At 39.5% G+C, this 12,995-nt stretch overlaps 1 protein-coding gene across 5 annotated transcripts in view; it reads right to left on the bottom strand.

The window, feature by feature from the left end:
• Nucleotides 1-12,995, bottom strand: part of LOC128862571 (pneumococcal serine-rich repeat protein-like) — a 160,382-nt gene that overhangs the window by 66,142 nt on the left and 81,245 nt on the right. For 2 of the 5 annotated variants that reach the window (XM_054101281.1, XM_054101279.1), the window contains 4 exons: nucleotides 6,012-6,644; nucleotides 4,629-5,230; nucleotides 4,456-4,549; nucleotides 4,314-4,373 (listed from right to left, as the gene is read on the bottom strand). The exons of 1 other annotated variant lie outside the window; for it this stretch is intronic. In XM_054101281.1, coding sequence (XP_053957256.1) covers nucleotides 4,314-4,373; nucleotides 4,456-4,549; nucleotides 4,629-5,230; nucleotides 6,012-6,644 — 1,389 coding nt within the window. The remainder of the gene's footprint in view (nucleotides 1-4,313; nucleotides 4,374-4,455; nucleotides 4,550-4,628; nucleotides 5,231-6,011; nucleotides 6,645-12,995) is intronic. 2 more of the 5 variants (XM_054101280.1, XM_054101282.1) reach the window with 2 other exon arrangements.

The raw sequence follows: 12,995 nt of genomic DNA, 5'->3' as shown, positions 1-12,995 counted from the left end.
TCATGTCTAAGTGTATGCGGTCGATGTCTGTGCGCTAACATCGGCAAAATCTCTACGAAGGCTTTGCATTCTGAATTCTGGATGAAAGCAACGACTGGTGCACGAGACAAGGACTTTCCGTCAATCTGTCACACTAATCCACATAACCAAGAGCGATCTGTGCCGATGGGTAGTTTTCCAAGCATCTTCCAAGCGGAGATGTATGCCATTTGCCGATGTGCAGAGATAGACAGAGATGAGCGAATTGCCATTCTGAGCAACAGTCAGGCGGCACTCAAGGCTCTATCATCCTGTGAGATTAAGTTCTCACTGGTTCTTGAGTGTATCGAGAAACTGAATCTACTAGGAACGCACAATCGCATCCGACTAATTTGGGTCCTAAGACACAGGGAGGGGTATAACTGGAAACGATATAGCGAACGCAATGGAGCGAGAGGCTGCTGTCGCGCCATTAATACCACCCGAGCCCTTCCGTGATATGGGACAACACACCATAGAGGAGAAGCTTAGGAGTGAAGAACTAGGGCTAAGGGCGGTTTGATGGCACCAAATTATGGGGTTACGACAGGCGAAATCCTTATTCGGAGGTTCAACCAAAAGAGGTTTAAAAAACTCATAGCCCTCCTCAGGATAAAGTGAGTAAGCTCACGAGTAATCTCACAGGGCACTGCAGACTGCGTAGTCATCTGCTGCATGATCGGGATATGATCCATTGATAATTGCCATTTCAGCGACTCGATCCAGGAAACTAGAATGCACCTTTTCCTTGAATGTAGCGCTATAGCGCGGACAAAGTTGAGACATCTTGCTCAACTGTAGTCGAAAGAAAGGCATATACGCGCAATTGAACCCAGCTTTATCCTGAGTTTCTTGCTTTTTTCTTGGGATATTTAGAGCACTCAAGTGAGTTACTGCGCAAATATGTAGCAATAATTTAAAACAAGCTATCTTAGTCTTGTTCACGAGAAAGCGACAATTGGATGGACTTAGTCTTCCAGCACTGAAAAGGTGTGAAACTCAGCCTTTTTGAGAAAGTTAACTATCGGGGAGAGGTCTTGGATAAGAAACGGACTTGGGAGACACAATTTCGCTGAAGGTAAATCACGCAGCAAGGATTTTTCAACAATGCCATAGAGCATTTGGCAAAACGTGGGGTCTGAAACCTACTGTGGTCTGGATATACACAGCTCCTATCAGACAAATCATCCCTTATGCCTATTTGTTTTGGTGGCAACGGACTATGATTAAGTTCACACTTCGGTAACTAGACAGACTGTAAAAAAGTGTATGTTTATGCATTACGGGTGCCATAAGTACAACCTCCGGTGATGTCCTAAATGGTATGCTTGATTTGCTCCCCTTGTATCTTAAGATACAACAGGAAGTAACATGGATTCTGGCACGAAGATGGGACTTCGAGACGCAGAGAAATATGTGCAGTATTCACGGTTTTTGGCACCTAAGGTCGACCTTATACCCATAGTTGCATTTGGTAGGAAATTTTATGTCAAAGTGCATTCAAAGAGGTTTGACAGATATTTTCTTTACCGATGGGCCCCAGCATGAAATAGATTCTGGAACCGGGTGGCACTTAAACGAAAATATCATAATAAGTGCCATTAAGCTAAGAGAGGAATAGCAACTGTTTTCCAAACGGAAATTTTTGCCGGAATGGATAGTTGAGAGGAGATGGAGCGCGAAATAAATTGGAGTCTTTAGTGGCAGTCAGGATGCACTGAATACCCTGGAAATCGCGAAGTAACATTAAAGATTGTTCAAGAATGTAAGAATAAGCTTAATTCTGTTGCAAGGGGAAATAAGCTTGCACTTATATGGATTCCAGGACACCTCGGTGGTCAAGAAAAAGCAATTGCCGATGAATTGGCCAACTGTGGATCAGTGTATACCGCACAAGGACCAGAGCCAATAATCGGAATCAGTTTGGCAGGAATCATGAAATGGATCAGCGATTATGTATGCAATTCACATAAAGAGTGATGGCCCGGTCTAGAACGCTGCAAAACTGCAAAGTGTTTCGTGGCAAGCTCGAACAGAAAACTGTCGAACTTTCTTCTAAAACTTCAAAGGAAAGACGTTCGATTGATGGTCGGGGCCGATATAATTATAAGACGCAATCCATGGGGTTAACATATGACTACCATTGGAATCATTGAGGACACGATTTGCCTGTCTAGCTTAGAGGAGGCGGATAGCACTGAACTTTTCTCAGTGAATGTTTTGCCTTTATTAGAACAAGGCTGTGAATTTGGGTTCCGATGTCATCAGAACGAGTAAGGTATGTTCTCTCAGATTTACCAAAGAATCTAAGAAAATTCTCACGGGTCTAGCTACCCCTGCTCTATCATATATTTTTCCTTCTATTACTTCTCTCCTTTCCTCCTTGGGCTACTACCTTTTTATTTTCCAGAGCTTTGAATACAATGGACTTTTTAGACTGAGTGCTTTAGGAGATTTGGTAACTCGGTGCTTCTTGACTGAACTGTTCAAAAAAAAAAAAACAACATCCACCGTGAGCTACGCCGGGCCATTTCTGGGGAGTTTCAATAGCAGAAATCGCATTTGAGAATTTCAATAACTGGTGGCTCACTAAGAGTGAATGCAACAAAAGTAATTCGTATCTAGGAAAGTAGAAGAAACTACGGGTTGATTTTAAGTAACATTTTGATTGAGACTAAACCATCGCCTAGCCATTGAGAAGACATTTTTATGAGCTCATCCTTGAAGTCGAATGCAAGAGTTCTGATCCGACTTTATAAAACAATTTGAAAAGCCCACAAAAATCATAGTCTAGCTTGTCGAAAATGGCTTCAAAACGAACCGAGTTACTCGCCATGGGTCCAGAATGGCGGAAGTTGTAGAAGTAAAAGTCTTTCAGATACCCAAATTACTGTAGTATATTTCAAGCAGAAATATTTGCTGCACCAGAAGCAGCTAACTAAGCTCTGGCATTAACTCCTCTTAACGCTCGGACAAACATTTTCATTGATAGTCAAGCAGCTATTAAAGCAATCATGGTTCATTGCACTAACACTCGGAAATGCGTTCAACAATGCAGCTCCAAAATAGATGAACTCTTCGGAAATGGGTAAGTCACTATTTACTGGACACCAGGACACAAAGGAATAGAAGGAAATGAGAAAGCTGATGAGCTGGCTAAGGCAGATATTCGCTTGCCGAAATTGAGTACGTCAGACATATACCCTTTCTGAAAACGGAACTAAATGAAGAACTAGCTCTGGAAACGCAGTTGATATGAGAACACTTCACCTTGTACAAAACTGCCAAGGACTTGGAATACCAAAACTGCAAACTTTATTTTATCACTGCAAAATATTGATTGGAGTGCTGATGGGAAACTGTCGCGCCTCACATGACGCAGCCAAAATGGGATTAAATCAGAGCGATACTTTGGAACACCTACTTTGCCACAGCTCTGCTCTCTGTAGGACTCGACTAATGTGTTTTTATTTGGTGTTTGGCCGAGCTGCTCTTCCAATTTATGCTGTGCACCTTGATGTTTTTCCACAAATGAGGTACCTACAATTTTACAACGCCTCCGAACGGCAGATGGGGTTAGATGAGCAGCTTTTTCATGGCAGAAATACTCCCGTAGGTTTGCCATTGCATGCCGAGGGGCGACCGCTATAAAAAAAAAGTTTCTGTCGTTTGATGTTTTACGCCCAGAGATTCGATACTGTGTACTTCCTTTCGAATGGTAGTCACGCACCAGACCATTCGCCTACGCGCATGCCACTTGAGGTTTCTGATATTTCGCAGGCAAATCGGCCCAAGGCCATAGTAATACCAATGGTTAATGGTTAGTGTAATAGTAATACCAAACTACAGAAATTTTTTCGGTTTGCTGAGAATATATGAGAGTGAGAGAATATATGAGTAAGATCCGTCATGAGATAAAACGGCATTATTAATTTGAGAATATTTTGAGCCGCCTCCTGTATTCAACATTGATTCTTCGAGCCTAGACTATCTGGAGTTCAGAAAGGACTAACAGTCGTTGGCTGAGAAATATTTCCCACTTTTACTTGGATAAAAAGTACTTTCTGAGAGAACTTAAGGAAATTACAAAAACGCGGTCCTCCGTAGTCTAATGGAGGAGGATAAAGTTATTCAGCAGCAAGCGACAGTTTGACAGTTTCGCTCGTTGTGTGCCAGCGTTTAAAACCATTTTTTTTTTTCGGAATTTACGAGCAGTACTTTGAAAGATTTGCAATTCAGTGGCGTATTTGTTGTCTGAGTGTAGAAGAACTCTTTAAAACCGTGTCAATACATACTTAAAAAAAGCTTATTTTTCCTTAATCTTGCGGTTAGCAGCAGATATTTGAGATTGATTACTATAAGAAAAAATTAAAATGATATAATTCCACTTCAACCAAGTTTAATACGAAATTATGTCCACGGCACTTGCTAACTCACCACTATCCAGGGTGGCCTCATCATTGAGCGAGCGATTCAAATTCGATTTTCGTTTCGATGATTTATCGCGATCTTCCCTTGGACTACTGGGCTGCTGCAGAGAGGAGAGCAAACAAAAAAATATGTTTCAATAAAGATTGTTTGAAAAAAAATTATTTCGTATGAAAACTTACAGTTGCACTATCCACCGGACTCAATTCCAGCTTGTTGGGTGAGTTTTCGGCGCTGCTAGCTTTCAGATCACTTATCGATTTCGATTTGGCAGACTTCATGGTGGAGGTACGTGGACGTATAGACTTTCCGGCCTTCAACATCAAATGCGAATCAGATTCATCGGCAGTCGACAGCCGACCAGCGGAGCGAGTAAATGTGGCAGTACACTCGGTGGAGGGGGAGGGAATAGTGCGTGCTTTCTTCAGTCTAGAACCGATTGTTTTCTTTGGACTGCCCGATGCACTGATATCGCCATTGAATTGCATTTCGCTGAGATTTTGTTTGACCGATACCGAAACTGAGGGCACGAGCTTTTTGGTGGCTGTTGGTGAGTCATTTGATGATGTTGAATATAGGCTGCCAATTGTTGCCCGTGATGAGTCGCCGATTAGCTTTGTGTCCGATTCGGAACTGGCCGTTATGTGTGGATTATCTGAAGATGAGCTTGTCGAAAGGCGTGACAACTGATGTTTTGGCGATGCAGATGAACGGGGCGAAGAGGCGGAGCCATAACATGGAGAACGTGGTCGCTGAAGTGGATCGTCTTCACACTTTTTCTTATCTGCACCGGAGAGAGAGAGAGAGAGAGAGACAAAGGAATGGAACAGGGTGGAGAGATGATTGGTTAGTAATGTCAAGTTAGTCTCAAACATGCACAAGTTGACCGGATAGAAGGAAGAAAGTTATACAAAAAGAAAAGTAAAAGATTGGCAAGAGGTAAGGGGGCTGAGTAAAAGCGTAAGCTATAGGATTTGTTTGAAAGCATTTGAGGGCTATCTTTATTGTGAGTGTTTAGCAGTTTCTGGGTGTTAGACAACACATACGTACACACGGGAGCTTACATTTACACCAATTAATTAATAATCGTTTACACTTTCAATCAGATTAAGACATCTAAACACGTCTTACTTGGACAAGGTCGTTTAACACAAACTGATCCGGATTATTAAATATTCAACAACCGTAAAATTTAATTTTTATAATACAACTTTGTTAATAGTTGAATTAAAAATATTATAAATTTTTTTACAGTTGTTAAGCGCCCAAAGTGGCATTCGCGCTGTACACAAATCTTATGTTAGCGTTAGCAGCGGCCAAGTGATTAATAAGCATACTCTGGGTGGGGATGCGCCTGACCTACGAGCTGAGTGTTAATTTTGCATTAATCACATTTAAAGCATATTTACAGGCGAGATGAGTCAGTTATGCAGTATGAATGAGTGTTATTAATGAAATTCCCCTACTGCACCTAAAATTATGCTACCACATAAATGCATATGAATTAATGACGCGTCCAACCACTATGAGTCCCCGAGATAGGCTAAACCTGGACTAGAACTCACCCAAAGCGGCTGCCCGCAAACGAGACGCCTTCGTCGGACGCACATAATGTGGCGAGCACGGTGATAACGGTGAACGTGCCAGTGAGAATGGTGAAGGTGGCGCAGCCGCAAGTGGACTTTGCCTTCGATTTGGCGGCATTTGTGTTAAATATCCTGATTGTTGTTGGCTACCGCCTACGTCCGTCGATTGCGAGTGTTGCTGATGACTCAGTTGATGCGCCGTTGTTGGTGATGTTGGTATGGGTATGATCTGAAGTGGTGATAATGGCTTCTTTTTCACGTTTGTGTTAGTGGCCGCGCCGCTAACAGCAAGCATTGCATTTTTTTGTTTAAGCAAAAATGTTTCAGTGGGCATGGCATAACTGTTGTTGCTGTTACTATTACTATTACTGTTAAAAGTACTGTTATTGTGGCTGAAAAAGCTCGTGTGTTTGTTGCTTTTATTGTAGGGCTGTTGCTGTTGGTGTTGATAATGCTGTTGATTACGTTGATTTACATGCGTTGGCGTCTTATTTGATATAATGGCGCTTGTAATGGTGCTTGTGGTTGTTTTGGTGATGGATCGTATGATAGTATTAGGAGGAGTTTTATGGGTATTGGCATCGTGTTTGCGTTGGTGCACGACTTCTGTGGCTGTGAGTATGTGAGGGCGAGAAATGGCGTAACGTGGCATACCGATAGAGAAATCCGCATAAGACAGCATAGCAAATAATATTGGATGTATAGAATAGTTATAGAGTTGCAGTTAAATTTTGATAAATGTATAAAATTTGTAAAAATATTGTCGAAAATAATGCATTCTTTATTAAGAGAATGAACATTCACACTCAGCAGAATAAATGACATTTTATCGAGCAAAACTAGCGATAAAAAAAATTCTAATCAGGCATTCTATAGTGAATGGTGTAAAGGCGAAACCTCTTATACTTTACTAATTCTGATTACCAGATTTTCGAAATGTTAGATTGAAGTATCAAAAAAAAGTTCCCTACATAATTATAAATTATTAAACATTATTTTTTCAGGTCGCTTACGCTTACGCAGATGACTTAGCAATTGGCGTTAAAGGCAAATATCCTAACACCCTTATGTATTGTATATTCTGCGCTTTAACATGGCCACACTTAGCAGCTGGACTGAGAGCAGGGGACTCGATATAAATCTCACAAAAACTGAAATAATTCTCTCTACAAAGAAACCTAGGCTCCCTATAATCTCCCCGCTAATCTTTAAGGGTGTGGAGATTCCTTTGAAAGAGAATGTCAAGCACCCCATGTGGAAATCTAATATTGAGGAAAGCGTAAAGAAGGCCAACGTTGCATTATATACTTGCAAAAAAGCGGTCGGCATCAAATGGGGACTAACACCTCGTGTTACGCACTGACTCTATACTTCTGTAGTTAGGCCATTCTTAATGTATGGACTACTTGTATGGTGGCCATCTGCTCAAAAGGCGACTTACGCTAAAATCATATGTAAGGTCCAAAGAACAGTTTTTTTATGCATCTCTGGCGCTTTCGGGACTACCCCAAACAAAGCGTTGGAAGTGCTAATCAATTTACCTGCCCTAAATCTGGTAGGGATATACGTGGCCGCCGTCTCGGCGCTCAATTTCAAAAGTATGGCGCTATGGAAAGACCGGTGGTTTGGCCACGCTTCTATTTTGCACGCTCTGAACAGTCACAAACAAGAAATAGACTGCTCTATCCCTAGACCTTTGAAAGGCTCTTCAAGACGAGTATACCGTCAAGAAGGGAGTGGCAGACACCAATACCATGGAGCAGGGGGGGGAAATTAAATTTTTACACAGATGGTTCCAAGCTAGACGATAAGGTTGGCTATGGAGTTTTCTCGAAGGAATTAGGACTGGAACTATCCGTTCGACTACCAGACTACTGCAGCGTCTATCGGGCAGAGGTACTAGCTATAAAAGAAGTGGTTACATATCTAAATATGCACGCCGTAACAAAAAACGACTCTAAATATATTCTCGGATAGCCAGGCGTCCATCAAATCAATGAATGAGGCTTTACTAAGATCGAAGGTTGCACAGGAATGCCGGGCAGCTCTAAATGATATTAGTGACGTATTCAAGGTCAACCTTATTTGGGTTCCGGGACATAGAGATATTTAGGGAAACTGTAAAGCCGATGAGCTACCCAGAAAAGGTACTGCTCTTCAACTGTTCAGTGATAAAAGTACTATTAGAATACCTTTGGCCACGAGTAAACTAATAATAAAAAACCACACTATCCTAGAGGCCAATAGGTCATGGAGAAATGAAGATACGTGTCTTACAGCTAGGCTACTATGGCCGCAAATAAACAAGAAAAGAACAAAGGAATTGCTTAGTCTCTCAAGAGACAATATCTCGAAGGTTGTGGCTTCTTTAACCGGTCACTGGCTATTTGGCAGGCATTCCTCGAGACTAGGAGTTTTCTCCCATGAATATTGCAGAAGTTGCAGAGATGAGGAAGAGGAAGAAACAGTCGAGCACTTCCTTTGCAATTGTCCAGTCCTAGCTAAAATCAGAGCAGGTTGTCTAGGTAAATACTTTTTTAATTCTCTTACAGAACTGTCTGACGTGGGGTTGGCATCAATACTACGTTTCATAAGAGCCACAAAATGGTTCCACGAAGGACGATAAATGAGGTTCCCGTGTAGCACAGTGGTATCACAACGTTCAGTAGTGGTAGTCGTTCAGACCGACTACCACCATAACCTAACCTAACCTTCAGGTCGTGTCCGTATAATTATCTATCTATCGAACACCAAATGTGCATAAAGAAATCTTAATAAGAGTTACGAAACAGGAATCACCTATAAAAGGCCTTTACATTTCTACTTGATCCTAACTTAATTTGCCATTTAAAATATCATTAAGCAGAAAATCAAATCAGAGAAATCTACATTAAATTCACTACTCGCACTACACTAATATCATATGGGACTAATTTGTTGCTGTAGTTATTACAAATGAAGCATACACAGCACTGTTGCTCTTCAATTTACAGAATTCTGCCAACGGCGTGAATTTGTTATTGATTTCCTTGAGTTTTCTGTTAAGCAGGTGCTGCTGCCAGAGAATGTTAATTCTCTGATGATAGACAGATAGCAAACTACGTTAACTGTTTTTGATGAGAATGCATTGACAGCAGATGCATCAAATGCATTAACATTCTCTGGTTTCTATTTGAGTTCTCAGCTGTTAGACAGATAGCAGAGTTCGCTGCTGTTTTAACAGCGCCAATCTCAGTATAAATGTAACAGAGTTTTCTATTGGTTTGAATACAGACGCAGATATACTGATTTCGAAATAAATACTGATTATTTCTGGAATTTAATTTATTCGCTTTACATTTTTTTTAATTTCATATTAAATTTTTAATGCTAAAAATGTCTACTGAGAATATAGATTTTTTCGTCGAACTTAACGTTCATTTCCTGCGGTTGTAAATACACCAGGACGCCAATTACATTAAAATGTGATCGCTTCGAAATGCTGAACTTAATAAAAGTTAAAGTATATTACATTTCCTCAAGTGATTTAGAGAAAACTAGTTTGTTGTTGATTTGTTGTTAATTTAATATTTAAATTAAAATAAAACAATATTTCTTTCCAACTATTTACTTTTTATTAACTATGACAAGATACAAGGTAGAAAATTTCGTAAAAAAACGCAGTGTGAATCTTCGATTTTAATCTTTGTTCACAACAGTTGAGTTTCTCAATAATTACACAATTTTTTGAGGCATAAAAAAAAAAAAAAACCTTTTGCAATTCTAGGTAATGAAATAGCAAAAACAGATGTATTGTATTTTCAATTATTTTAAAAGGACTTGATGGGAAAAATCTTCATTATTAACATAGGAGTTTTAACTGATGTAGCGGATATAGCCCATCTAAAACTAACGAAGCTGTGCTCGTTTATTAAAGTTACCGGATGGCTTGAAAAGGAACACGTAGGGTTAGGATAAGCTCCAGTGGTATCACAATAGAACTGCGAAAGGTCTAAGTGTGTCTTTACGACAACCACTCAACCTATCTACCTACCTACATAGGATTTAAACTTTTTTAGTGGCCTCCAAATATTTAACTTTCGTATTTTTATTTGATGAGTTCAAGGCAGGTTTAACAATAAAACAGCAAAGCACCATTTTACAAGGCTATCATTGTGACTTTTTAATTGTTTTCAAAAACTGAAATTACCACCTCGAGGCAGCCGCTTTCAGGCGATGTTATACCTCAGAAGGATCATAGATTTGCGATGATACAAAAAAAAAAGGTGTATTGTACGAAAAATTCTCAATATTTGTTTGAAGAAATATAAGCGCAGTGTACCCTCTCCTAGCAGGTACCTCCATTAGACGGACACCTCCCTTGAGCGGACATTTTTTTCTATATCAAATCTTATATATCCGAAGCAGTTACCTTCTTTTGAGTGGTCACCGCTCTTGGACGGACCCTCACCGTTAGTAAGATTTAGTTTATATTTCACTATACTTTATTCTTAGTCTTGCCATAAATTCTGTGACAAATTTTATAATGCTAAGGCAAGAAAAAATGCGAAAAAATGCAAATTCTCAGAAAAAAGTTGCGTTATTTTTGCGGTTCGAGAAATAATTCGCAGAAATCCTCTTAGAAAGCAGAAAATCATGCCCAGGGAAATGCAAGTATCGACCAGATCCATGTCAGGACTAATTAGAGATGATATCCACATGAAAGTCCGCCATCTCTCAACTGGTGATCTTTTGATAAGACGCTTGAAGAAAATTAGACTCGACAGATGCAAGCAGCTTCTTCGGTGGCACGCGATCAACGGCCATGAAAATATTCTTTTCACAGATGGGAAAAATTTCACTGTTGAAGAAGTTTTTATTAAGCAAAATGACAAAAGCTATGGTAAAACTTCTAAAGACGGAACAAATGTTGTTCCAAGGGTTCAGCGTGGCCACCATCCAACTCCGTAACGGATAAGTGGGAGAATCTTGCAAAGGCGTTACATCTCTTCATTTCTGCGAAAAAGTGGTTCAGCAAAAGTATACCAGGAGGATGTCTTAGAAGGCGTGGTAAAGTAGTTGAGCAGTACGCTCTTCAATGGAGAGCGTTAAATCTTCCAGCAAGATTCCGCTCCAGCCCATAAGGCAAAAATCACCCAACAGTGGCTGAAAAAGTATATACCTGGGTTCAAAGATGCAGAAGATTGGTCGAATGGAAGTCTATTGCACTATAATTTTTAGTTAGCATTGGAGAACATTGCCTCTCGAAGACCTCACAGAAATTTGGAGAGTCTCAAACAATCGTTCGTGCGAGCAGCGACGTCAATATTCATGGAAACCGCGCGTGCTGCAATAGCTGAAAGGCCTAATCGGTTGAAGGCTTGTGTAAAGGCAAATAGTGACCATTTCGAAGGAGAATTTTAATTTTTTTCTTTAATATTTGCATGATTAAATAAAACGAATTTCATTAAAAAAAAAAAATTATGATTTCATATTTATAACGCACTTAACTTGTAACAGAACTTATGGCAGCACTAAGTATGTATGCGTGTAACATTTCTCTGTACATTTCTTGTTTACAGTACTGCATAAGACTGGCACCAATGTAGCAGAGTGTGTGCGGGCATAGTCGTATTTAACAAAAACAAAAAAAGAACAAACAAAAAAAAAAAAAAAAACTAGACAACTGAATGCACTTTTTCAATTTATTTGGTATCTCTGCTGGTATCTAAATTACCAATATTCGATAACATTTCTGATAAGAAAATGAAAAATAAATAACTCGTGTTTTTGCTCGAGTGGACAGGTGGAAAGTAAGTTAACTTGTCACGAAAAATTAAAATGATAACACAAACTTTTTTAACCGCGGCCACCTTTCAGTAATAGATAAATCATAAGTCCTCTTGTATGCAATGCTGGCATGAAAAGATCAAAGGATCCACAGCTTTAAAACGAATATTGACGGAGCTTTTTGTGAGACTTTTAGAAGTCAATTTATACTCCTCTATTGAAGTAAAACTTCCTCTATTGAAGTAAAAACCATTGGAAAATATTTGACGTTATTTTCTATAGCAGATTTAAAAATAAACCAACCATCCTCCCTTTAGATTGTAGTGCCTCGACAAGGCTTGAAATAACAAAGCAGCAACTGTTGAAAGTGTAGACGATTTACGGGATATGCAAAACGAAGCAGCTGGTCGCATGCGAAAGATTAACTGCAATAATTTTGGAATCAAATAAAATTTAGCACAAACTCAAGGCGTACAGCACAAATTGTAGCAAAAGTTTGATCTACCTAACTATTGCTAGTTTGTTATTATTATTGTTATTATTAAAATCAATTATCGAATTTTAGAAGCGCTTGCCGATGAAGCTGTATGGTAGGTAGCTAATTTGCATGTTGCCTGTAATAGTGCAAGGAGTTCAGGGGAGGGATAATAGAGATCAAAGTAGGCCACATTTAAAAAATTAATCGTTTTGAGTGATTGTTAATATATAGAAATGAACCACAACCTAGCAAACTACTACTCATACATATAGCCAGAGAGAATTAGTAAAAAAATGCCATGTCGCATACAAAATAAAGCTGGAGAAAACTACAAATAATACAAAGTATTTTGAACATTTCAGCTGCAATAATTTATGAATATATGAAGTATTTTTAGCCTAATAAAAAAATTATTAGGTTCAGAAAAAAGTATTTTTTTTTTTAATTTTGCAGTCATTGCCAAAAATCTGGAGAAAAAGCCTTAGGAAACCTAGGCAGTCAAGGCCATGCAGCGCACAGAACTCCTCTCTTACAGTCATGGAGTTCAACAGCGTTGAGTTCTAAGGCAAATTTCATTAGCACTGCCAGAAGCCCAGATTGAATACTAAAATTCGAGTTTAACGTTGGCCTGCATGGCGCCGTTAAAATACTATTTTCATTCTCAGGGATTGTAAATATACCACGACACCAGTTACACACGACGCCGATCACTTTGA

The sequence above is a fragment of the Anastrepha ludens genome, chromosome 4 (assembly GCF_028408465.1).
Source record: "Anastrepha ludens isolate Willacy chromosome 4, idAnaLude1.1, whole genome shotgun sequence".
NCBI lineage: Eukaryota > Metazoa > Arthropoda > Insecta > Diptera > Tephritidae > Anastrepha > Anastrepha ludens.
This window is presented reverse-complemented; position numbering and strand designations above follow the sequence as displayed.